Raw genomic sequence first — 26,435 nt, forward strand, 5'->3', positions numbered from 1 at the left:
TTAAACCGCTGCACTTGTGCCTTGTGTGTACCGCGGCCACACGTGTGAGCACGTGGGCGTTACACATATTTTTCTGGCCAAAGTCAAAGATGGAAACCCGCGGCCCGATACTTTTGCATGGTCGTGGCGGTAATTAACTTCCGATGCAATAGATTATACGATCGCGTTCACGGTTTTGCAAATGCATGCAACAATTATACGATTTTGAGGGAGCTGAGGTGCTTTAAAATGCCCGCCGTTGATTTAATAAAACAAATGTTTGACCGTACGTAACCGCCCGCGCGAGTGGACCGCATTATGACATCGCATCGGGTACGATCGAATTAAGCAAATCATATCCACCATAATCGTTGAATCATGTCGCCGAGGTGTTGCTCGGTTTCGCCATTTAGCGAAAAGTAGGTTCGACGCGTTACGCTGGATGAGTGCGAGTGGTTCAAGTTAATTTTCTTTTTAACGCTCCGGTGGCCAGTTGGCACACGGGCGGTGGCGTTATGGTGTTAGAAATCGGTGAAAGATAAAGATCGCAAAGCCTTCAGTTCGCTCCAGTTGCTTGCATAGTTAAAGTGCACGATGATGATGATGATGAGGATGTGCATTGTTTGTTTTTGTTTCGTTACATTTCGATCGCCCTTTTACTATCAATGATAGTGCGTTCGAATGAAGCTTTTAAGGGGACAGCGAACGTTGACGAAATGTTGTGCGCGTTCAAACTACTCACCTACAAAATGGCCAATCCCAAATCGAAGGAAATTCGTGCACCAATGTCGCGATCGCTGCAATCCAAACGAACACAATGCCAAATCGCCCGGACGGTGGTGCTGCTTGCTGTGACCGATCCGGTACTGCGCCAGCGATTCGCCCGTTATCTTACGCAACATAAAACAAATCCACTGTTGAGCGTCACCGAGCGGCGGATCGAGTACGAGAACACATTTTTTGGAATAGAAGGAATTGAAAATTGAAAACAAAGATTAATGTGAGTTTTTTTTTAAGAAAAACACGAAAGACGTAAACACAAATGTTAATACAGTTCTTATTTAACTTTAGTGTGATCTTTTTCACAAAGTCCAATCGACAAAACGATAACGTTGAGAGTGCGCAGCTAGTCACTGTGCACGATCACGGCACGGCGATTGGTCTACTTGCATGCCTCCAGCAACCACGGGCTGCATTGCGTTGCAAGAGACCTTCGAATCACCGTTCGAAAGAGCCAACAAACTGACACAGTCATACACTGGAGGTCCACATCGGTAGTTGCTGCTTAAGCCAACACCTTAAGCCACGAAGCTGACGCCAACAACAGAAAGAGACCACCGTCAAGAGAGGCGGCGGTGGTGGCGTACCGTCGCGGTATGGTGTGGCCATTGGCCACACAGACCCCCGCACACTTAGTCACATAAATCCACCCACACACATACGGCCGCACACATACACACATGGACGCACTGTTTCTCTTTCTTTTCTTACTTCTGCTGCTACTGGTGCTGTTGCTATTGCTGGCCGTCTCTAGGCCACTGGCAGTACACAAATCCCGCAGTGTCGATCGGAATGACTAATGAAGAAACGCGAACGCACGGCGTACAGGCGTCAACTACTCGCTCTCGCCACCCTGAGACGATCAACAATCCCCCTCAAAAAGCTCCCGTTGGATATGCTGCAAAGTTGCGCCTTTGCGTTGGGTTCGCATCAATTCCACCTTGAATTCTAATCGATCGATGGTTTTAGAGATTTCTAATCAAATTCTGCTGCTAAAACAATCGATAATTTATCACATTCCAGCGACACACGACGGCAAACCGGTCACTGTCTCACCGGATTCACCGTTTCGGGCGCGATTGGTTCAGGGATTTTCTCTTTTTTTTCGCCAGGCTCCGCTTACGCAACGGTCACGGCAGACACCACTTTCACCACTCTCCGGTGGTCGTGATCATGGAAATCGCAACATGATTGCTCGCTCTGTGCGAACGGGACAAATCCGTTTTGTCACTGATAGTTTATCAACGAGGACGGTAGAAGGGATCGCAGGAATACCAGTTCCACCGCACGAAATGGAGCGATTGTAGAAGAAGCCCAGTGCTCGATGCGCTCGAGAGGGCTCCAACGTCTACAGTCTCTGTTGCCTTAGATCCGTCTCCGATTCACGCCGAAAAGGTGAAGGCTCTGACATTTTGCGCCATCGACGCCAGTAACAGGCAACAGCAGCAGCAGCAGCAGCAGCAGCATCGAAGACGAAACCATCCACTTGAATGGCTTGTGACTTGATCGTCGTCGCGATCGTCGACGTGCCGTGAAGTCGTCGTCGTCGTTGTCGTCTCCGTCTTCACAGTTTGTCACCCACTAATACCATCACCTTATGCATTTTACTTTTGGAAACAGTTGCGTGATTTCGGTTTTTTTTTCTTCGTTTTTTTCGTTTTCAATTAATTGCACATTGCGATTGCACAAAACATACACTGGAGCCTGATTTTCCCGATCCCTTGAACGGGTTCGAATGGAAAGTGAAAGAGAAAATCGGCACTAAACGGAACGGGTTGCTGCACTCACACCGCACCGGGCACTCCACCAACAACGCGGGGAATGGGGATCCGAAACGGGCACAAACCTAAGAAGCAGATCGTCTATCGGCCAGACAACTAGCGCCAATCGCGAGACGCAAGCCGGACAGCATGCGACCAGGGTTCGTTGGAGACTGGTCGTTGAAGTCTTTCGTTGGTCGCCGTGCCCGCGGTGCCCCAAGCCATTGAGGCGGTGGGGAAAAGTTGCGATCCGAGTGAAACGTTGCAGCAAAGGCGAACGAGTTCGTTGTCTTGAGCGATCAACGATCGCGGTTGTGTTGGTGAACACCTGGAGAGAGCCACTGTGGTCCCGAGCAGTGATCGCGCGGTCTACCGAAAAGCCACCCAAGAACCAGTTGTCGAACCAGTGCACGACGCTTGATGTTGGCCGTCGGAATGATGATATTCGTGATGTTGATGTCGTTTCTGGTCGCTTTGTAAACGAAAACGAAGAAATAATAGACCAGGGGCTGAACGGAGTCTCCGTGATCCATTGGCGCACCTGATTCATGTTGACTATTTCTGCCAAGCATCCTCATTGTATCCTTGAAGTTTGCTTGTTGGTAGGACCTTTCCGGAAAGTCACGCTGCATCGGTATCGGTTGAGTATCGTTTGCGGATGCGGATTTTTGAGAAACTGTGGTGCGTAAGCATGTTGCATCGCAAGTTCGAAGGACAATTTTATTCCGGTATTTAATTACCGCCATGAACAGTACGAATGAATCAGACGGGAATCTGAGTGTCAGGAGAAGGAAGATAAAATTTGATTTATTATTTTGAATCATGCTTTATTTTTCTGGACAAAACAGGATCGTTCTAATAACAAGTAGGAGGGATAACTGGTGTTATTAACTGGAAAAGGCATCCGATTAATAGTATTTAATCGGTAAAATATAGAGGAAAATATATTCATTGTTCGGATGAAAGATTCTCGGCATTTAAACATGATCTCCGGACGGCCGTCTGTCTCTCAATTGTTCATTTGAATTTGGAAATATGAAATTCGTATGGCACGTGTTTTGGAATCGTCTATGAAAATATGGTTAATAATGTGACGATTAACTCAAGAAATCATATTTTGACGGTAAAAGAATGAAATATCTTACCTTTGTGTGCCAATAATATTCGCAAATATAAATTTTATTTTAAAAACAACGTGTTCTTTTGCTCTTTGCGCTCTCTCGAGGGCTCATTTCACGCACAGGCGCCCTGTGGGTGGGATCGACATGAGCATAGTACAACGTACGAGTAATATTAATGGGGCAACGTTATGCTCATGTTGAGTTGGTACGGTTAAATTTTATTGTAATAATCTGGAGGAATTATTTTTTTAATGATTCGCTTATTTAGAAATCCATTTCGTTAAATCATAAACACCCATCGAAGCAACCTACTTCTTCCGGTTGTCAAACATGTTCAGCCATCTTGGATTTAACCCTTTTCTGTCACCGCTGTCATTGACCGTGTTTTTTCTTCGCGAGTTTCGTTGGAAGGGTTTCACGGCTGGCGGAGTTTGCACGGGTGGTAAAAGCAGAAAGTACAGTAAATTAACTTATTAAGCATGAATTTCCACAGCTGCGTACTTTTAGACTTCGCCCTAGTCGTTAGTCTTCTAAGCATCATCGATATAACGCTCGGTAAGTAGATTCTCGCCCTCACGAATCGAGGCAGGCGATTTTGTTTTGCTTTATCGCCCGTCGTGTGTTGGTGGGCGCTGATTGGTCTATCGCTAGCCCCATGCCGGCATGCCCCCAGAGCGAACCACGTCAGTGATTCTGAACGGAACGGAATTCCCAAATCTGCGGCGTGTGCTAATTTCAAATCCATCGATCCGTTTTAGCCGCCCGTAATAATCGACATGTGACTTGCGGGACTGTGCTAAAGCTGCAAAACGTCGACTACCGGGTTCGGTTACATTCACACGACGTAAAGTATGGCACTGGATCGGGTCAGCAGTCCGTTACGGCGACGGAGCTACAGGAGGACGTGAACAGCCACTGGGCGATAAAGGCCGCCACTGGCAAGCACTGTGAACGAGGGTAAGGAAAGAGGGAAAGGGGTAGTCCCCACCAGCAACATATCCAGCTTAACTATTCGTCATTCCTTTCCAGAGAACCCGTAAAATGTGGTGATACGATCCGGCTGCATCACTTGGCGACCAACAAGAACCTCCACTCGCACCATTTCCAGAGTCCGCTGTCTGGAAATCAGGAAATCTCGGCCTATGGCGATGATCAGGGTAGGCGACGATCGCATCATCATTGCTCCACGTGTCCATCTTAACCAACTGATCCTCCCCTCCGATAGGTGAAGGTGATAGCGGTGATCATTGGACGTTGATCTGCTCTGGTGATAGCTGGTTACGGACGAACCCCGTTCGGCTGCAGCACAAGGACACTGACATGTATTTGGGTGTGTCGGGCCGTACCTTCGGCCGACCGATCAACGGACAGATGGAGGTGGTCGGCATTCCAAACCCGTACAGCGGCACGGAATGGGTTGCCGCCGAAGGTCTGTTCATACATCCAACGGAAAAGGACGGCGGAGCGCAAATCCACACGGAACTGTAAAAAGTCTCTGCGGGGCCGGATCCGACCATTACTTACTGTGGACCGGAAGCAGAACACATTGCTGAAAACATGTCAATAGCTCAATCGAGGAACGGCTGATTTTATGAACAAACCAATTAGCTTCAACCTGCTGCGGCTGGGGCTACCCTTAGTCATAATACTTCGATATCGGGGTAAACCAGCGCTAAATAAACTCGATCACCAAATCGTTACGCATTGGTTTACTTTTCATGCTCATGTTGGTGATGAGGAAAGTACTAAGAAGTATACTATTAAAGGAAAGTAGTATACTTCCGGATTGTGCCCAAAGATCGTGCTTAAAGCGGGTTGAAATGGTTCGTATGATGACCAAATTCCGACGAGGTCACGGTTGGGCCTGTATTTGGAGGTTTCAAGTCTCATACTAATTTTAATGAGCTGTTTTCGCACCATCAAACGCTAATTTCATATCTTTACTCTTAGCATCAAAGTCGTTTGAGTCGTGATTGACCAAAAATGCCCAGAATTGACCATCAAGAGCGGTGTCATCTCCCATCAGGATGAATCAATATTTCATTTAAATCGGACCATCGGGTTTTTTTTAATAAAACCTTAAACTTCACTCAAAAACAAGGTATTATTTTCTCCCCAATCAAATATAAAACATTCAAATATTTACAGATTACATAATTACTCGTTACTTGGAATTACAAGATACTCGGATAAAGATACTAGACTCGCTAGCAATCATAATGAATTACCAGGAATACCAAACACAGTTGGCAAAACTGCTATGTTTGTAAAGGTTTTCCGTGACCTCTGGATGATTTTTAGCACAAAAAGCACAATTCTATTGATTTAGCATTTTGAAAAAATACCTTAATAGATAAGTTAACGGATAAAAAACGAAGAAAAAAAACACAAGTCGAACTTTTGTCGAACATGTGTTAGTGCCTGCCTTGGATTAGCGCTCTTTCGCTCTTGCGTGAGCATGGCCCCCGCCGAGCACATTGTATTTACATTGCTCTTCGCGGCCCCTTCACCATACTGGGGAGTTATCTCCTGTTTGCCGTCGAGAGAACCGCGAGCGCGAGAGAGGAGAACCGACGTTCCAGCGAGAGCTCCCGGTTGGAACATTTTCCAAGACTCCGGAGGCATTCAAGAAATGGTGCTGGCCACAACCGCTGGCTATACATTCTGCCTGCAGCATTGCAACGTTTCGCGCTTGAAGGAGTAGCAGATTCAGTGAAGAAGGTTGAAGGAGAAGAAAAAAACAGTTCCAGACAATCCAAGAGTTTTACTGTTTGTGACAAAAAGCAGCAGCAGCAGCGCAATTGGGCTGAACCCAACCCATCCCCGACGGAAAGGGTGGTTAAAGTGGCCACCAACAAACCAGTTGGTACTGTGTGAGGGGTGGGCTGTGTTGCATCTGAAAGAATCTATTAGCTATCGAGTGAGTTTCATAATTTTGCTCCTGAAAGAAACGCAGATCCTGTGACAGTGTCCCGTGGTCCTCGGATTGTTTTGTGCCAGCTTGTGGCCCCGGAGTACTGGGGTCCTGGTGGTGTGGTAGGGGCCAGATGGTGTGGTAGAGTTCCGTGGGACGGTGTGTGAGTGAGCAAATGACGGAGGCACCACGCTAGTAGCAGCAGCAGCAGCAGCAAAACGGTATCGATTTTTCCCGATTCCCGATCATAGCACGTGCAGGCCAATGGAAAGGTGATGGCCATTATGTTGATGATAATTAAGTGATAGCATGAAACTGATTGCATTGCCAAACTCGCTAGTGAAACCGGGCGCCGCCAAATCGCGCCCCATTCAAAGCAAAGCCACATAACGGTTGTTTAGAAGAAGAAAAAAAATCATTTAAGCGAATCCAAGCACCGACTGACGAAGCGCACTTGGCGAATTATCGTACTCAGCGTAAAAGGTAGCATTCCCGAGTCCCCCCCTCCCCCTCACGGTTTCATGTTGCTGCTGAGAAAGGATAATCGCACAGAGTGAAGCTCGAGCCCGACACACTATCCTATTTCAAGTGCAACACCCAAGAAACCACCGAGTGGTCCGAAAGTAGGACTCAGGTTGCAGGTGTAGCCGGTTTGGGTGCGTTTTCGTATTGCTTGTGTACCGTGGTTACGCTCAAGACATCGAACGAAGACCGGGAACCGGCTCCAGTCGGCTAGAAATACGCAGTAAACAGAGTGAAGAGCCGAGCTAGCAGATAGAAACGGTCGGAAACGGAACGGAATCGTTGTGCAATCAGTGTTACAGTGCGTGAAGCAGTAGCTACCGTTCCCGTCGACTAGACCAGCTGTTTCAACGTGGTGGTGGCTAGAAGCTGCACATCGGAGCATAAAAAATGTAAGTCTAATGGGCAGGGAAAGCCGTGCTGCCTCAACAAGGCAATCGCGTTGCCGTGGCGGAACGGTAGATAGAGAATAGATTGGAGAGAATGTGGCGTTGCGTTCTAGCCAGCTGTTTGGTTCTTGTTCTCCCGGACAGCCCGGATCGGAATGCGGTCAGCCGGATGGGGGGCATTAATCGAGACAAAACGGTGGATCGGTCCGCCGTTTCTGTTGCGAATGGTGACAACGTGCTGGCAGTTAGTGCGACGGTATGTGCGCTGGTATGCGTTTAATTTCTTCTTTCACCGCTCTGGTCTAGCCCCGGCCCGGGAACGAACGCCCAGATCGACGACGATCGACCGAGCGACAGTGAGCAACAAACACACGAAAGAGACCCGGAGCAGATCGTGCGCTGGCGGTACGTGGAGATCGCTGCAAAGAGCGGGTTGAGCTTTTCAAACGCTTTAAACCACGTGAGATCGAGAGAGAGAGACCGTTCCCTACAGGGTCCGGTACGGTGTGTCCGCCCCATTGGTTGGTTACTTGATCAAAACAAGTTGCGTACCACACATACTCGTCGACTCATGCACGCATTGCATCGATTCTACTTTTCCCTCTGCTGGTGCTTCATCTCGATCGAACACGCACACCACGCTGTTGTTGTTGATTCAAGTTGGAGTTTGGCTTCTTTCTCTGAATTTATCTGCGGAGAGAGAGAGAGTGAGAGCGAGCATCTTATGATGATGGAGAAGACAATTTTCTTGGGACCGTCTGTGTGTCAGCCTAGCGAGCAGGTGGGACTGCCAGGGTGGCCACTTTCTGTTTACCTTTCTTTGTGCACGACTTTCGCTGTCGCGACCAGTCACCAGGCGCTGTTCCGAAACAGCCGATCGATCGATATCAACAATTGTTGATTGAATCCTTGGCGATGTGTGCGTGCGTGGGGCAGTGACTGAGTCGCTGAGACCAACAGAGAAAATGTCCTTAACACCATGCCAATGGCAGGAAGATGATTGACGTCATGCTGTTGATGCGGTTGGAGCAAGGGGAGAAGTCGTTGAGACAACTCAATAACTTCGCTAAATCGCATCACTAAACAGTTCGTTGCATCACAAGACACCACGTGAGCAGCAAGAAGTTAGCATGTTTGGTAGTGCTATCGCTTGTTCACGATTTATCGTGCTTGTAGTTCTGGTTTTAATGTGGACTAAATTATACTAATTAACACGTGACACCTAAAAGCGATCGATTAAAACTTGTTGAAAGAATTGATGGAATCGTCGTTTTCTGGCAGAAGCATTTCTGGATTTTTCTTTAATTAGCATCATTCGATGAAGCTAATGAGGCTTAAACGCCTTCTATTGATTTGTGCCATACATTCTCCATTGCGATATAAAGCTCCTCTTGGTTATTTATTAAAAGCCCAGCTGCGCAGCGGGTTCCGTTTTTCACATCGCTTCTAAGTGTTGCGTTCGTGGAATCTATGCAGAAGGCAAGTGGGAAGACTAATCCTTTCCTCGCGTTTCTGTTTTGGTTTCCCATGGGCTGAGTTATGCTTATCAATATGTCTCAGCGTTCTCTATATCGTCACCGTACGCTGGATTGATGGTCCGTTTCCATCGTTATCCCATGAGAATATTGACAGCTGGCGGCGAAACAGGAGCCTTTCCTGATTGCTTTTGCTTCGAGCATCGAGTAGGCCTCTTCTATGTTAGTTGCCCCGTAAAGCTTGCGTCCTCCCCATAGGTGGCTGTGTGATAATAGGAAAGGGTGCATTCCGTACGAAATGTTGTAAACATTGGGCCACTCATCTCGCTCTCTCCGTGCGTTCTCAGCCATATCCAACCAAATGCAACATTTCCTCGAGCTTCCATCCCTCTCTTGGTATGTTTCCCGTCCCCTGTACCCAGTGGTAGTGCTCGCGAGAGAAGCTTAGTGGATATCCTTTCGGAGATTCGGAGCAATTCTGTGACCGCGCGCTCTCTCTCTCTCTCTCACCGATTTGTCGACCATCGAGAGGCTCAAGGCCATCGATAAGAAGCCACCGCTTGGTTGAATAATTTCCAAAAAAGAAAAGAAGAAAAAAAAACAGACCATTTATCATTATAGCAGTTAATGATTGGGAATCGAGTTTCAGGAATAATTTAATGAAGCCATACGTACGTAGTCACTTCGTTCGTGTTGGTATAAGCCGACCATGCCCTCCAAATGCTACTCTATAAATCGTATCTGTTACGAAACAGTTGGGTTGGCTGGAGGAGGAATAGAAAAAATATGGGAGGGGAAACGTATATTCCAAGGCAGCGCATGGTTACCAAGCGTACGGCCAGGGAAAAAGAAGGATCACAGAACACGACCCAAAGCATGGCACCGTCGACACATACACACCGAAGGACAAAATGTATCGCTCTCTGGCTGGACAACGGTTGGTTTTGGTTGCTCTCTATTTTCCTCACTCTCGCTCTCGCTACTATCAGTCGTCGTCGTTGTCTTTGTGTTAGTCGAGCCTGTTTTTCCACTCACAGCGTTAGTGTGTGGTTGTGTACGGGGCTGTGCTATCACAACATACGACGCATTTCGTTGTGTGTTTACTTTTTCTTCTCGCCGTGCTCACCGGAAAGGATACATTCGATTTCCGTCACCCCCAGTCAACCCATACTTTCTCTCTCTCTCTCTCGTTCTCTTTCTCTGAAGGAGTACGTGTTGCCATCTAATGGATTATATAACAGCGACAACGAACGTTGCGGGAACGTTGGTCAGTCCACTCCGCCCCGACGGAAGGCTGGGAATCATTTATTCATTAGCAAACTTGCATCGCTCTCTATGGCTCTAAGAAACCGCAAGAAGTAGACAAGTAGATCGATAGGCGAGCATATTGATCGCCTTATCCACAGCTAGTAACACCCACGGGGGGCTTTCGATTTTTTTTCAAGCTTTCGATTCAAGTACCGTGCGTCTCCATCAGTAGAGGGAAGCTTTTCAATGGTAAACGCACCCCGTAGTGGAGCAGCCATGTATGTTTAATGTGACTCAAGGGGAAATATTGCCATTCTATTTGCTTATGTCCTGTTCGACCTAATTTTTCACATAAAAAATGACACTAGTCTGCAGCAGGTAGCTCACAAAGCATCGCCAAACTGTAGCATTCGTTGTTGTAACAATCTGTTTCTCCAACTCTCGCACAGGCTTTCTTGCATCTTCTTGGGAGCTTAATGAGCGCACGGGAGGGGATTGGAGGGCCAACCCCTAATAAAAAAACACCATCCCCATCCCCATCCCTCGTTCCACAGTGCGCCATTAATGAAGGAAGCAAAGCCTTATCTGTGCCTACAGTTTTCATCAATTTTTAAATAACTTCCCCTTTGCCCTCTTCCGCTCGACCGTTCGACCGCTGACCTTTTTGCATGCTCCGCACAAAATTTCTTGGGCTTCGGGTTTGGAGGGGGGTTGGACACCCAAAAAGCCCATAAAAACCCCCGGCACGACGACAATACACTGGTCCGCAACAGGCCACACCGGGTACCGTACCGTGTGCCGGTCGGGATGAAGAAGGATTGTCTTATCGCATCACACAGCATCACCGGTTCAGCGGCACGTCCATCCAGGGGGCGGATCGAGGCGAGAAGGTACACGGGGAAGGTTGCCACCCCTGCATCAAAAATCGTGGGAAACGGCAATATTCAAGGATAAGCGGTTTTATGAGCTCCGGGAGGTTGGCGCTGGCGACGATTTCGGCTCAGTTCGGGTTTAGAAAATAATTATGAAAAACAAAATAAAATAAATCTCCTTAAACCCGGCGAAAGGTTTACGGTGTGCGTCTCCATCATCATCCTCTTCGTGGTCCGTGATCGTCGCCCGGCCCGTGGCAATGTCCCCAGTGTGGGGACGCTGCCACACACCTTGCGTCCCCCTGGTGCTCGATGTGGGGTTTCGGGGCGGGTAGCAAAATTATGCTGCTCCCGGGAGAGATCGATGATAATGAAGAATGATACATAATGCTTGGTGCTGTAAAGGCGATGACGTGCGTTGGTGGAATGTTAATTCCAACGGCTCCCTTCCCCGGTTGTTCCGCAATCGATATCGATCGACCAATTTATCTGCCACAAAAGAGACCCCTTTCTTCGAATGCTTTTATCACGATTGTGTTTGAGGTGTAACCGCCCAGCTGCTGCTGTTGCTGCTGCTGCTGCTGCTTCCATTATCAAGCAAGCGCTGCTGAATGTGTGAGGTATTGATTATCGTTTGCTCGATCGATTGCAGAACCGGCTGTGACGGCTTCTTTAAGCTGCTTGGTAAACGCTACGGTCGCCGAAAACCACAGTTTGCCCAGCGCATTAGCACTGACCAAGCGTTCAAGGTTCCGGTGCCGTGCTGGCTCACCTCCGATGACAAATGAAATGGAAATCGATGGTCGATGGAATGATGCATAAAAGGTGAAGCATACGGCCGTGGGGCACGCCAGCAGCCCGGTTTTGTCCCTGCTTTTATTGTGTGGCTCAGTAATTTCCCCCTAGCCCCTCTTTTGAATGCATTTCATGATGGAGTGACACCGGAGGGGGACAACAGGGCATAAAGCATTCCATTAGTGGGAGGCTAAAAGGTTTCTGGGCGATTGGTGATACCCCGTGGTGATGCGTGATATCCGTCGTAATGGGCGCTCATTAGAAAAATGTATTTAATTCTGCGCGTTGCTAGTCCGGAAACTGAAACCACGAGATCCATCATGTCCTGTAGGGCCTCATGGGGGCTCTCTCTCTCTCTCGGTCGTACTGGCGCCCATTTGTTGAATGTTACAATTGACGCCGCTAATCCCGATCCCGTTTCTTCATCCTCACATAATCGATGATGGTTATGATAATGGTCACGATTATGGTGCCGGCTGTGGCGTGCACGCTGAAAACCAATTTCCCTTATTCGGCAGTGACCATTACGCGCGCACCAATCGGTAGCGCGATTCGCAAAACATTCCAAAGGGGATTGTGCGTAATTATGAGTGAGAGATGAGCTGCTGGACGGTCGGACGGATGGTTTCGCGCATAAACCCCGCTAATGATTCCTCTTTTTCCTCCCTGCTTCGGTAAAACATGTTGCCAAAAGCGAATATCCCCCGGCGCCCATCATAAACTATGCCATTCGATAGCCGTTTGCTGTACACGGAATGGATTTCTTAAACGAATTACACATTACATCCCCATGTTTAGCCCCCCCACCCCTCCCCCCGAAACCGAATCCTGGCACATTATGTACGATGCTTATTACGCGTTTTATGTTGCCCTAAATTATCCCACCACTCTCTCTCTCTCTTTGCCCTTTTCGGGATTGCAAAACATAATCCACCAGTCGGCGCACCGCTCGTCGACGGTTGTCGCTCGTTTTAAATTCAAATCAACATCGAAACGGCCAACTCCACCCCTCCCCTGGCAGTTTCTTACCCCCACTAAACACATACTACAACCAATCTTCCGTCCAACCGACCAAAATCCCATCTGTATGGTCGTGCGGCCTCTTATCACATACCCTCCTTCATCCGCGTGTCGAGTGTCTCAAGGTGAGCTTTTATCGGAGAACATATCGCGTGGAAAACGAAATGGGGTGCGATGTGCCCTCAAATTACACCCCCTCTCTCTCTCTGTCTTTCTCCCTTTGCTTCTTCTACCCCTGAGCAGCATCTTCCGGAAGAGCAATCTTTTCGACAGGCGTCCCGGCTCTGCCCCACCGGGAGGGGTGGATTAGAGGAAGATTTGCGAACGGTTTAGCGCTAAGCACAGCACAACATAACCAACCACTGTCGCAAACCGAATCCAAGGTCGATGGATGGTGGCCAGGGCAGGGCCTCGTCTCCGGTGCTGGCGAGAAAGAACAAAATTGTCATCTTGGGCCGGTTCGGTGGGCGTGTGGGTTTCAAGGAAAATGCTTCGAGATGTTTTGCCCTCCATCTCGTCTCGTTGCCGAGGAAAATAGTAAAAAAGAAAAGAAAGGAATGTCGACGTTTCGAAGGATACATTCTTTTCCCTTCGATGTCATAGTCTTCGTGCTAGTGCTCGCCGGCCTCTAATGTGCTGCCGACCTCGGGCACCTTACCGTCGCCAACACGAGATCCTCGAACGGGCGACGGGGACCCTCTATCACATTGACCTAGTTCCGGTTCTTCCGGATCTGCTGCCGCTGCTTCCGTTGCCGGTGATTCCTTCGGCGACAATTTTCCTCTCCACTGACCGTGTGTTCCGTTTGGGACCGTTGTCGTCATCGTCGTCGTCGTCGTCTTTTTTCCACATCCAAATTGTAGCCTCACCAGAAACAGACAGACACCGACCGACCGACCGACCGACCGACCGACCGACGGACCGTTTGCGGCCTGTACGACCTGCTACGTGAGCTAATTTCACGTCCAAACGTCCCTGTCCCGCGTGTCCTGGGAGAAAATTACTTTCCTGTTCTTCCCTTCCTGCTCCATCGGGATACGGATACGCGGGACGGCAAGCCCAGTGCAAAGGCCGTCCAAAAAGCATTATCCATTCCGTTCCTTCGCCTGTTGTCCTCCTGTTGGTGAATGTGCGTCTTAAGTGCCATCATCGTGTTGCCTCGGTAGATCTACTCCTTCCGGCTTCCGTTTGCTTTTTGCGGGACGGTGGGGAGGAGGTGCTTTCGGTGGTATCGTTAAGCCCTCGAAGCGCTCTGGACAGCCCAGTGGATCATTCCCGGTATGGATGGACCCCCTGGATGGACGGATCGATGTTCTTCACGGCCAAACCAAACGAACGTCCCAGTCCCTGTGACATTTCTTTTATGGATGAACCATCATCCGTTTCTGACAATCGGAATGGTTTGGACATTAGAGTTTCAAGGACAAACGACCAGCACGGCACGAAAGTCAATCCAGCGGAACATGGAATCGAGGACTTCTCGCCGTATACCACGTGGTGTGACACACGCGTCACCTGAACAGTATATGGAACTCAAACATCTGGGCCCCAAACTTACAACTACCACTTGGCGCGAAGGATGCGTTTGCCGCGAAACTTGGAACGCCTTCCAGCCCTGGAAAGGTTCCACGGAAATTCCGGGACATTTCCGTAGGGGGCGAATGGTTGTTTTATCGATTCGAACGCCGATACGCGCGAGCAATGGGAATGGTCGGCGACACTAAATCACCTCGCACCCGATGCCTCTCCTCACCATTTCCAGACCCTTGTTGTGCGCTGGCTCGGTCGGCTTGCTGGAGTAAATGTCTTCCGGACGGTTTGAATTTCCTGTTCCGGACGATCCGGACGTGTGACAACAAACATACACACGAACACAGAGGAGTGTGTCGTGGTGGTGGTGGTGATGGTTGAGGAGTGATTGGTTTTGCGGTTTGCTGTACGACACACGGCCATCGGTTGGTGGTGAAATTTTTATTTCTTCTCTTCCTTCTGCTGAGAAGCTACGCTGGAGTGGGCTCCATGAGCGGCCTTATATTGGATCCAATAGACGAGACTTTCGATTGACTTCGATAGCGCAAGTGGAGACCTTGGTTGTGATCTAGCCTGTTCGACGATAGAGCGATTGGATTAGGGAGAAGAATCAAGGCTTCCGAATGATGTCGGAATTGAAATGCAATCCCTTGTGAATGCGGCCTAAAATCGCGTCTACGATACGAAGAACCTGTGCAGTACTACGCGATTGCAAAGTGGTTTTTGGAAGCGTGCTTCCACGATCTGAATAGTAGTGAATCACGACAAGAATCGCACTTGTTTGTGTGCCCTGCAGGTGTCCCTGAACTCCCGCTAATCTGATTGTTCGGCCGACCGAGCTCTGACTGCCGGTTATGCAGCGAACGGTGGAGCTCCATTCTAAGCTCAGCCTCACCGCGATCACGTAATAGTCGCAGAGAAAAGCGCGAAGAATGCCGGAGTTTGAAAGCGAATCAGACAGCCCATCCCGAAAATGGTCCCAATGGGCTCGCCGTAAACATTGCGTCATTGCACTGGCGCCAAAGTGTTTTCGCTCAAGGCGCGGACGTGGAGTGTTATTCTTGACGCAACCTTTCTGACTTCGTACAGGGTGGTGACCAGTCTGCACCGGATTTCACGGTACTGTGTTTGTGTTTCCTATGCCGATAGAAATCGCTCAAACGATCGTACACTATCACGTACGGTGGATGATTTAGTATCCGCGACCGCGGTGTAGTCCACGTCCACGACGGTGCCACAATTGGGCGACCTCTGTGGTGCTCTGCGTTAGCAGTTAGAACGTGCACCGAGAGCGCTTTGAAGCTCATTTGAAGGTGGTGGCATGGGCCGGAACGTCCATTTCCCTGCAATGACATCATCACTTACCTTTCGTTAGCATTTTCGTTGGCGTTAGCATTCGGTTGTGTGCAACTGGGAACTCGGTTTCGGACACTTTCCAGTGGCGCCAGTTCAGGCATCGTTTGTGGGTGGGTTTTTTTTCTTATCTTATTTTTGGATTTTCGTTAAATGCTAACACCAGTAAGCGTTCATTCACCCTGGCCCGGGGTTTTTCCGCCCGGAAAAACTTCAGACGAATTCTTACCCGCTTGACATCTAATCTGACTTCTGATCCGTGCCCCAGCAGCCCCCGGGATCGCGTCCCCTCTTTTCGAGAAGAAAATGCTGTTCCACCGCACCAGAAAGCTTCCAGCTTTCTAGCGATTCATCAACGACCGAGCACCCAGAATCGCGATTCCCGGCCAGGCCTCGCTATTGATCGCTTGTTCCGAAATGCCAGCTTGCCAGCCAGTTCGCGCGCGTTTGCCATCCATGCGCCATCATTGCTGTCAGCATGTCTTTCGCAAGTGCAATTAATCATGTCAAGATTCCTGTGTCATTAATTTTCACTTGTTCTTGTTCTCGAGAGTCTTGTGTGCGAGCCCGGTGGCCCTTCTGCTCTCCATCCATCTCAGCCTCAATCACGCATCATCTCTGCTCTCTCTCTCTCGCGCTGTGAATGTGCGCGCGTGCTGCGGTTGTTTTGCTTCTTCGGCATGTTTTCGATGCCCCCCCCCCGTTCCCTCTCCTCTTCCTCAGGATCCCTTCTACACCCCGAAGAAGGACAGCCGAAAACATGGTTACATAATTTGCCTGCCAGCATCCAACAGAGCGTTAACAAGGCAAAGGCGCACACAGGCAATGGCCACTTGCGCAAGGCGGCAGCGTAGCACCGACGTCGCTTGCAAGAACATCATTTACAAGACGAAAGGAAGGACACACCATCATGCCGACTACTTAACGGCAAACAGTGGATACGAATACAATACGAACGGATACTCTTCGCTTGTCCCGAGAACCGCTCGCAGTGGGCTACGCGGCTGATGTGACTGATGATACGACGATAGCGGCAGTAGCAGCAGCCTGACCTCGGGCTCGTGCTCCCTTTTGTCAGGCTTCGTTCCCCGGGCCAACTTTCCCAAGGAACATTCGGACCTTGGTCTGTTTGGTGTGTGTGGTCAATTTCGTTGGTTGTGTTCCGTCTGTCAAAGATTGAGTTATCCTTCCCTTCCCGGCCGGATTAGTGGAAGTTGGGTAATCGATGATGACAGCGGATGGTGGTTGAATGGTTGGTGGGTGCCGGTAGCTGGGCTGGGGTCCGATTGTTGATTGCTCGATTTGATGTGGGTCATTCTGTCGTCCTTGGGCTGGATCCTCTTGGGTGCTGGAAGTGGAGGAAACAAAAAAAAACAGAACGAACAAAAATGAAGACATGATTCGCCATTTCCGAAACCCTCCCTTCCGCCCCCCCCTCCATTTCGAGGATATTGCAGATGATATGGCAAAAGTTTTTGGGGCCTCGTCACATAATTGAAACATATTTTTATGTCATCTCGCCTGCGGCCTGCGGTCCTGGTTGTGGTTCTGAGTGGATGGTGCGAGGATTATCTTTGCTCCACGGCTGCAAGACCGATTGCGAGGATTGACAAATTGAAGTCGATTGAAGGACATTTTTGGAAAATGAAAAGACAGAGATAAGACTACAGCTGCTGCTACTGTTTACGTTGAATTTCTGTTCAAATTTCCTAATTAGTCGCAACAGTTAGTGCGACACAGTGTGTGCTTGTGTCTGCCTGGCTCCTACCAGCTACCAGCAGGCAGAACTTCTTAAACAGATTAATCGTCCAATTTGTCGGTCAGACAAGTGTGTATGGTGTGGATGTTGTGCGAGGACTTTATTTCCGTGCCGGTCCCATGGCACCGAGTCCTAGGTGGAACACCTGCAGCAAACCTACCTTCCGAGCCAAACCAAACGGAACATTTTATAGACTCATTCGCACTCCCTGCGTGGCACAACGTGGCGTACTGTGGGCGCCCGCCATGTAATTGAATTTTATTACCCAAAAAAACATAATTGCATATATTGTCAGCGACCGGTGGGCGCGCGCTTTATGCTCGAACGGTTCGCCGGACCGAACCCAGGCACTCGAAGGACCTTGCGAAGCGCCTCAATCTGGCTAATCCTAATTTAATTGAGACTGATGGCGGCAGTGGTAGTGGCAGCGGAGGCGGCTGCGGCTGCGAGAAAACTGCGCGTGACCACGCCGTGGACTGCTGTGGCCACCATCGGACACACCGGGCACCGGACTCAACTCAACTGAAGGTCCATCTTTTTAAAGGCTTTCTCCGGTGTTCCCTCCCTTTTTTTGCTCCCTCTCTCTCTCTCTCTCCTTCTCTTCTGTTTGCGGAACTGGCCTCTGGGATGAACTACGGCATTGTAGAGGAGCTCCGAGGGTTGGTCGTAAAATGAGAAAAGGATTATGTTCGAAGAGTTTTGCTGCCGGTGGCACAAATGGTGCCAAATTACTTCGCCTCGGCCAGTGCTAGGTGGCAGCATCACCAGGGCAGCCAGTGCGGAGGTTTTCCAAGTTCGGTGGAACTGGTCTGAGGCCTCGGTTCCGTGATGGTGCTGGTGCTACTGATGGCTCGTGCCTGATAAGCCACGGTCACCTAGGAACGGCGTGCCGGAGAGCATTAAATTGTTCCCGTTTCCGTTCCGTGGCCGTGGTTGTTGGTTCAATAGCACGTGAATACACTCCCGGACTCCGGAACCCCAGAAAACGTCCGGACTTTATTCATTTCGACGTTTTTTTTGACATAACCATTTTCTCGCTTACGCAATGATGGCGGTGGTGTGGGCGTTTGTTGGCTTTTTAAAGTGAAGCTTTTTAATGGTCCCACCCTCGAACTGTCAGAGGAAGCACAACAGCTACGTGACGTTTGCCGATGCCGATACCGGGGAGCTGGTTCAATGGAAGACGGTCCTATGGTTTCTTTTTCCATGCAGACATCGTCGGGGTATCGGGATTGTGTGGTAGATGAATGAGAAACGAGTATTATTGCTTCAGCCTGCACCCTGTTTTTGGGGTTGCCACGCGCCTTGCTTAAGCGAATTGTCTCCACAATCGGCACAATCTTCCACGATTGTATCCCATCCCCGAATTCAACGACGGTTTCGATCAGCTCAGTCTCTACTCGGCTTCGCCGGAAGTCTCTATGGTCCCTGAAATTCTCATTATGCTTCTTTTGAGGCGAATGTCCTTGTCCAATTCCCCATTCCTTATCTCGTTTCCTATTCAACGTCATCGCCAGACGCCCTCTAGGGGGAGGAGTAGGAGGGTTGACAGAGAAAATGAATGAAAAAGATGGAAGTTACCCGGGTGGGTGGAGGGCAGGGAGGCCTATCTGTTGATCTTGCCCGCTGAACAGCTGCTGGATGTCACTGTGACAGTAGAGATTCCTTGGGTTGGCGTGTAACGATGGCAACCGCAACGGGGTCCGCATGCTTAGGTGCTCGTTGACGGAACATGCTGGAATTTTTCAACAACAAAAACATCGAAAGGCGACACAAAATTGTCGCATGGAAAGAAGACTGCCTCACTGACTGGCTGGCACACAGATAAGCCATCGCCATCGCCTTTTTAGGAAGGTCATTCCATCACTGATGTCCAGACCGGGGCACGTCAGGCCAATCCGATATCGCTGCCCAAATCAGAAAGGAGAAGAGCGCGCGCGCGGAGTGATCATGGCGACTGGCCAAAACCATCTCTCCGCTCCGCTCCGCTGTCGCTAATTTTATCGTCCTTGACCCAGAAAAGGCTAGCCCCTAGTACTACTTCTCGACATCGAACCGGTCGGTCCGGAAGTTCTGTTCCGTATGCTGGCCATAGTTTTCTGGTGGCGGTTCAACAGTTGCTTCTAATTGGCCAACTGCCAGCACTCGAGCCGGAGTTTTTCGTTGGCCGCAACGCTCGACAAAGGCTAATTTCGGAAGTGGAGGACACCGGCTTCTCCTTTTTTTTGTCCTTCCTTCGCCGGTTCTTTGGGTCTAGGAGGTCAGCTCGATCACTCGCTCGTTGTAAGCGGCGCACTTACTCACTAGTCACAGCCATTTTGCGTTATCTGTCGGCATCGGTGTCTGGTGGCCTTTTGTTGTTCCATCGTTGATGTTTGATGAATGCTAAGCTTGCGAATTGACTCGAGAGAGATAGTAAGAGGGACAGGAGCTTCGCTACTCGCCCCGTTTGATGTGACAGCGCTGGTGCTGGTGGCCATTGCCGTCGTCGTCGTCGTCGTCGTTCATCTTGCGCCATCGATGACGCGCCCGGTACTCGCGTGAAAACGCTTAAAGTCAATCGTCTCTCCTCCGGGGCAGCCACTGATCCTGCGGGGCACCGCACGCCTCCCCCCGACGAAGCAATTGACATTACTCGCCCGGTCTCGCAGCTGTCACAGTAAGACCAGAAGTACGGCAATCGACGTCAAATGGGAAAAAGGCACTCCATGGGCATGGGAAACCCGGTCGCGGAAGGATCTTCCACTCTCGACACTGCGGCAACTGCGGCCGCCATTGCGGGATGGGGTTTCGACATTTCACGAAATGGCGAAAGCATGGCTTCCGACCATGAGCCGAGAAGTGCTATGTCAAGGTTACATAGCCAGCCGCTGTGAAGAGCGAGGCGGATACAGGCGGCGCGTGGCGGCGACCAAAAGGACACGATGTCGGAAATGCTTCTGCCTTTGCACAGTGGATGACGATGGCTGATGGTGCTCCTTCTGCTGCTGCTGCTGCTGATGCTGTTGTTCGCTGCCGTTCAGTCGCCAACACATCGGGGGCATTGTGTGTTGGGACCGTGTTGTGTGCTCGGCCAGATGAGCCATTCGCCGAGCGCCGGATGATGGAAAAGCGAGAGTAAATCGAGATGGATGCGAGAGGGGGGGGGGGGGGGCTTAACCCCGGGATGGAAGGACCGAACCGGAGTTTCGCATCGATCGAAAGTTTATTATCCTTCCTTTGCTTGCTTGGGTCGTGGCACCAAGGTAGGCATCACCGGGCACCCATCACACTTCTGGCGTTGCCTGGCGCTTTTCTTATCGGTATCGGGTGCCTTCTTGCACCCGGAACCACTCGGGAGGCTCTCAGGTACCGACCGGTACCGACCGGTGGGTTCCGAGGAATTTTCGATTTCATCGCAACACTTCATTTTCCTCTTCGCTGCCACCGCGAGCCACGACGCCCGGGAAACTAGAGAGCGAACTAAGCAAGCAAACAAACAAGACACTTCTTCGTTATCGGGGAAAGTTCGTTGTGTGTGCCCTATCTTGAGCCCCAGTGCAACAGCAGCAGCAGCAGCAGCAGCTCTCAGGCTACCGTTCCTTTTCTTCGAGACAGTAGCGGCTCTGTGTACGAGTGTGTGTTAATTAATTTTTCGGGACTTCATACTTTCCCAGATCGATCAAGGTTAGAAATTCATTAGAGGACTTCCCCGTTCCCGACGCCACCAACAAGAGCGGCAGAGCGTGCATTGGAGGACGGTATTGGGATCGGATTCTTGGAAAACGCTAGAAGTACCAGAGGGTGCATTTGTATGTGTGTTTGTGTCGGCAACGGTGGGAAAGTTCACGCGCCATAGTTCCGTTGCTGCGGGAAGGAGCAGAGGGAACCATCAGAAGCGGAATTGAGTCAAGTTTTAATGATCCGTGCTCCGTCCGGAATCTTGCTAACCGTGTCGTGCTGGGCTGGGAAGGGGTGATGGGGATCGGTTTTATGTAATTTATTAATGCGAAAGCGGCACTGGTTGTGATACCGGCAGGCCACTATCAGCTTGAATCTCAATTTTCCATTGAGAGTTTGATCAGTCAAGTGTTCCACGCTGCTTGCTGCTGCCATGCTCGTCGCGGTATGTCATAAATCATCCCGACTTTAAAATGGCGTACCAACCATCGGTGGTCGTGCTGGTGATGGTGAATTTTGTCCTGGAGAGAGTTGCGAAATTAAAGGCAACATTAAATTACGTTTGCAACATTATATTTTACTTTGAACAATCGGGTTCACGGTGCGTAACATAAGCGAGAGTTGTATGGCTCGAAGGACCATTGGTTTTCCGCGGTCTCTGTGGCAGGAATTCAAATCAATCTATTGAGCACTTCATTGCGCTGTATGGCACAACAACAAAGCAAAAAGGAAATGGGAACCAACTTCACGATTCTCTGTGCTGTCGATGCTTTACTCCTGTGGCCTTTCTCTTCCGCTCTCCTTCCCTCTCTCGCTGTTGTTCTTTAATGGCATATTATTGTTCGAATTCCGTCAGATTCCCTTCGCCATCAATCGTGCATGCTGGAAAAGTTATTTCTCAAAGAAACAGTACCTTTGGGGCCTCCACCACAAGCCGATCATGGATGGTTGATGTTGAGGAAAATGGAGGAAGTGGAAATACTGATTGATACCGGTGCCATTGGGTATGTGTGATGGACAGGTGTACCCGGTTGCCAACGGTTGGTGTGTCATTGAAACAGCGTCTCAGCTGTGTCCTATTTTTGTTTTTATTCTCTTGAGAACGAATTAAAGGATGAGGAATGTGTATGTTTCCGATAGAGAATCAAGGATTTGCGGAGGGTAGGATTCAACATGGAACGATAGAAGCCTGAACCATGGATTGAATACGAGCCATCACAATTTTGACACAGCTAGTAATCATCACAATGTACTAGAATTGAAGTTATACTAAAAATGACTGTTTGACACTAGAAAAGGCTGCTTCTCTTTAATGCAGCCTACGTGGAAGCTTTTCCAGTGAAGGAGCATCCATTAAATGTAACAAAATCCTACGAAACAATGGCGCTCGATTGTTTGAATGTTTTGATTTCAGTTTCACGGCCGGTGTCGGCTTAGCAATGAAATGGCATTTCACCTCCCATCTCAGACCCATCACTCATGGTGACACGGTGAACACCACGCGTGTTCCGACGGATGATGATGTTGTTGATGGTGCTGACGGTTCGGAACACATCGATGATGGGCCGTGGGACTAGCACGGTAGCACGTCTGCCGGTAGCGCCTCTCCTGCTGCTGCTGCCGCTGGCGCCATTGCTGCTTGATGATGCAAATAATTTCATTTTGACAGCCCGTTTCATTTATCTCGCATCATTCTGTCATGTGGTGTTGGTTTTACGATAGCACACATTGACAGCCATTCGAACAATGGGTACGGCACGGGCCGGGCCAGGCAACCATCGACATGGTGCCATCGTTGCCGGTGGATGACATAATCCTGCACGACCGAGCGCACCGTGCTTCGCCTTAATCCTTGTTGGTTCCTTGGGACGATGCGAAGGTTCCGTTTTTTAGTATTCCGCCCCGCTGTTGCTGCCATCCGGTGGCTCGGGGCGGTGATTGGATTCATTTCTAAATTTATTCCTAGGACAATCTCCTGAGGTTCCCTCGAGGGCTGGAAAAGGCCAGCATTGGCTTCGATTGATGGTGATGCGATCTGTTCGTCATTATTTGGAAGAATTTGTATTTCAAATCGCGTCTCAGATTCTAAAGACTTCAAAAGCCGTTTTTTAATCATTTTCCTATTTTTTCTATCTATTTTCAGGTGAGTTTTCTGGGAAGCCCTGCATCATCGTGCAAATTTAAAACGACAGTAAGCTCCGTAGTGATAGTATAGCATGTAGTGAGCATGATCCAGTAACTCTTATTCGTGTTTTGTAGAGTTGTTTTATATGTTTGCTATGCGTTGTACTTTATATTGATATGCATCATTCATTACCATACAATGAACTCATCCTACAACGAACGGTTCAGCGAAAGCATTGAACATATTTTATAAACTCTTGTTAGAGATTAATCATAAACAACAAGGATTAAACAAGGATTTCCTTCCCTAGTCGTATGGTTCTATTCATCATCGTGTAGCAATGCTCGGCGAACACTGTTGGTGCTAGCTACAAATTAAGCGCCTCGGTGTCACCCCCATGCTGATAAACAGTTGAACACATTCCCCGGGCAGTCTCTGCAGGGAGCCGAGTTAATGGTTTCGAGCTTACCCAACTACAAATGTGCATCTAGATCATTTCAAATGTATGAAAGTTTGTTGCAAACATCGGCCACCACAGGATATCTATGCAGAAAAAAAAAGAATCAAAATAGATGCCTGGTCCCCCAGTAGACTACTCTCGGACTCTGGTGTGCACCGTACTGCAACGGATGATACCAGAGCTGAGCGATCTCGATCGTAAAGTTTCATTTGCGGGCAACAAATGCTCAACAAAACCCACCGCCGCCGTGGTGGCCGCAGGAAAAGGATTTGCCACGCCAGTGCCATCATCTACTTTTCTTATTACGCAGGGTCTCAAATCACGTCGTAAACAGTGCGCCCACACGGCTTACCGGAAAATGGGCACCACGATGGGTAGCGGATGCTCGCGTGAAACCGAGATCCCGCTTTTCGCATTTTATTTGCCTCACGCTGGGGCCGCCGCAGTTTTATGTTCTCCGGTTCTTTTGCTCACGTGTTTTATGCGCTTTTGAAGTTGCGCTTGGGGACGACTGGGGCGATCTACACAACGGCCATCCGCATCGCCTCCTTTTACTGGCCGCCAAGTGTGTGCTTGGTATCTCATCGTTGATAAAGTGCAGCAACTTTTGATATGCTATCGCGCTGGTCTCGAAAATACTGCAAACTTGAAGACGACGTATCATGCACTACATTAGCCCGTTGACCGAAGATCAATTTCGATTCAATCATTTACTCATTCTCACCATGCATGCACGATAAAGTGGAGCATTTTCCGAAGGGATTATGTTACCCATCGGGATGTTTCTACGGTTTTAAGGTTTAGACTGAGTATCATTGAGTGGTTTAGCGTGTGTGTTTACCTTTTAATGACATTTATTGTGTATCGAATATTAAGGTTCATGTTTCTCTTTAGTCATTAAGTATTTAATGCTTCTATGCGGAACACATTGTAAATATATTTACCCAAACCTACTTCCGTACTATTAATTACCAAGAAATATTTCTTATAAACGGTATAACGATATCGTTGATACACTCTGGCACGCTGTGTTGTGCTCTTTCTCCACCATTCATTCTATATAGCGCCATATCAATTGGATTCGCCTTAGCGGTGTGATTTCTTCAGATTCGCGGTTTGCAATGTTTTTATCTGTCTGTCTGTCTGTGTGTCTGTGTGTATGCGTTTGTGTGTTTTGTGACTGCCTTTTCATCTTCGCATCATCAAGAAGGAACTAGAGCGATCGGTTCCGGTATTGCCGTGTATATAGTATTTTGAATCGTGCAACCTTGTGATTGTCTCCGTTTTTTTCCTTCTCACTTTTCGCTGTGATTAACACATTCTGTACGATTGCGTGACTCTGATACCGATTTCACTGTTTGATTCTTTTCTTAGTTGTGTTTGGATGTTATTTAAGAAAGAAAACGAAGGTTTTCTTCTGATTTTTCGTATTCATTTTTGTTCTATTGAATATTGGACTTTGAGTTTTTGGTTGGTAAACCTCTCTTTGGCACTTTGAACGATTTTCTCCAAAACAAAACAGCTAGCAAACGATTTAACCGGAGTTTCTTTCGTCATTTTCTTACTTCGTTTTCTTTGCTTTCTCTCTTTCTCTCTTTCGATTTTCTTTCGGATTCTTCTTTCTTTCAGGATAGTACAATTGGCTACCGATTGAATTCCGTTTGAGAAGCAAAATTTTGAATACCACGCCTTTCACTTTCCGTTCCCTACACGCCTCTACGAAAGACTCTGTTGCCGGTGCCCCGTCTTCATATGTTGAGGACTGGTCCCACCGAAGCTCGAATAGTGTAAAGAATTGAGTGAAGCCCTCAAGTCAACTCAACACCAAACCCTGTTGCACCAACCTTGTTCGAAACAATCTACACTCGCAGCAACTGCCAACACACTCGTTGTCATACACGCACCGAACCAACACGTGGCATTCGTATTCGATAGTTTTTGCGGCGTCTTTTTGGTCTTGGCTTGATGTCAACGGTGTTGATAAGGTCGCTCCCCGTACTACACCAAAGCGAAGGCAATCAAACTCTCCGCGGCACGGCATAGGGATAGCCTTCTGGAAAGCTCAAATTACGGAGGGAAAAAACTCATCACCAGGCGCCTCCATCGGTTCGCTGCAGTCCCTCATCGATGTATGTGTTCCATTCTTTCTCTATTCTCTCACCTCTTCCACATGTTTCCACTTCATCACATATCTTCACTGTCTTCTATTCCCTGTTTCGTTGTAATGTTCACGATGCCGTGCTCATTACACTATAAACTTCCGGTGCGGCTTCCGGTTGCTTCTAATTGTGTTTCTTCAACTTTCCGTCCTTTTCGTCTCTTGCCATCTTTCAATTTGCTTTGTTCCTTTGTTTTACACTGTATTTCTCCTATCGTGCCCATTACGCTCTCTCTTTTTCTCGCTTTTTTAACCCATTCCCATCTTCGCTTTCATCGTCTTTCTTGCTATCTAAAGAGGTGCTCATTTCCATACTTCATCGTTGACATAAATCCGCTTAGCTAATCGCGTTTCGACGGAATCGTGCCTTTGTGTGTTTGTGTCTGTATGCCTGCGCTACTACGTGTGTTTGCCGTGTCGTTTATCTCATCCGTTATGTTGTCATGTTGTGCTTTTCGCTACGAAACGGTCGGCAGCTGCTAGCTTCTTTCTCCTTCGTTATCCGGTTGGATTGT

At 48.8% G+C, this 26,435-nt stretch overlaps 3 protein-coding genes across 7 annotated transcripts in view; 2 read left to right on the forward strand and 1 right to left on the reverse strand.

Annotated features, from left to right (window-relative positions):
• Nucleotides 1-2,712, reverse strand: part of LOC126578205 (chitin synthase chs-2) — a 28,673-nt gene extending 25,961 nt beyond the window's left edge. Inside the window, exons 1-2 of one of the 4 annotated variants that reach the window (XM_050240553.1) lie at nt 2,606-2,712; nt 722-893 (exon numbers count right to left, since the gene is read on the reverse strand). The gene's annotated coding sequence lies outside the window, so the exon portion shown is untranslated. Of the gene's footprint in view, nt 1-721; nt 894-2,455; nt 2,472-2,547 lie in introns of those variants that run through there. The other 3 variants (XM_050240562.1, XM_050240533.1, XM_050240543.1) reach the window with 3 other exon arrangements.
• A 1,318-nt stretch (nt 2,713-4,030) lies between these two features.
• LOC126580891 (stromal cell-derived factor 2) lies at nt 4,031-5,340 on the forward strand. The gene is made up of 4 exons (XM_050244213.1): nt 4,031-4,195; nt 4,399-4,597; nt 4,670-4,797; nt 4,866-5,340. Exons 1-4 carry the CDS (start codon nt 4,120-4,122, stop codon nt 5,126-5,128), a joined length of 666 nt encoding a protein of 221 aa, XP_050100170.1. The 5' UTR covers nt 4,031-4,119; the 3' UTR covers nt 5,129-5,340.
• Nucleotides 5,341-6,327: 987 nt separating this feature from the next.
• LOC126570930 (TLD domain-containing protein 2) overlaps nt 6,328-26,435 on the forward strand; it is a 104,474-nt gene continuing 84,366 nt past the window's right edge. For both annotated transcript variants that reach the window (XM_050229056.1, XM_050229057.1), the window contains exon 1: nt 6,328-7,468. In XM_050229056.1, the coding sequence (XP_050085013.1) occupies nt 7,467-7,468 (2 nt within the window). In that variant the 5' untranslated portion in view covers nt 6,328-7,466. The remainder of the gene's footprint in view (nt 7,469-26,435) is intronic.

The sequence above is a fragment of the Anopheles aquasalis genome, chromosome 2 (genome assembly GCF_943734665.1).
Source record: "Anopheles aquasalis chromosome 2, idAnoAquaMG_Q_19, whole genome shotgun sequence".
Taxonomy (NCBI): domain Eukaryota; kingdom Metazoa; phylum Arthropoda; class Insecta; order Diptera; family Culicidae; genus Anopheles; species Anopheles aquasalis.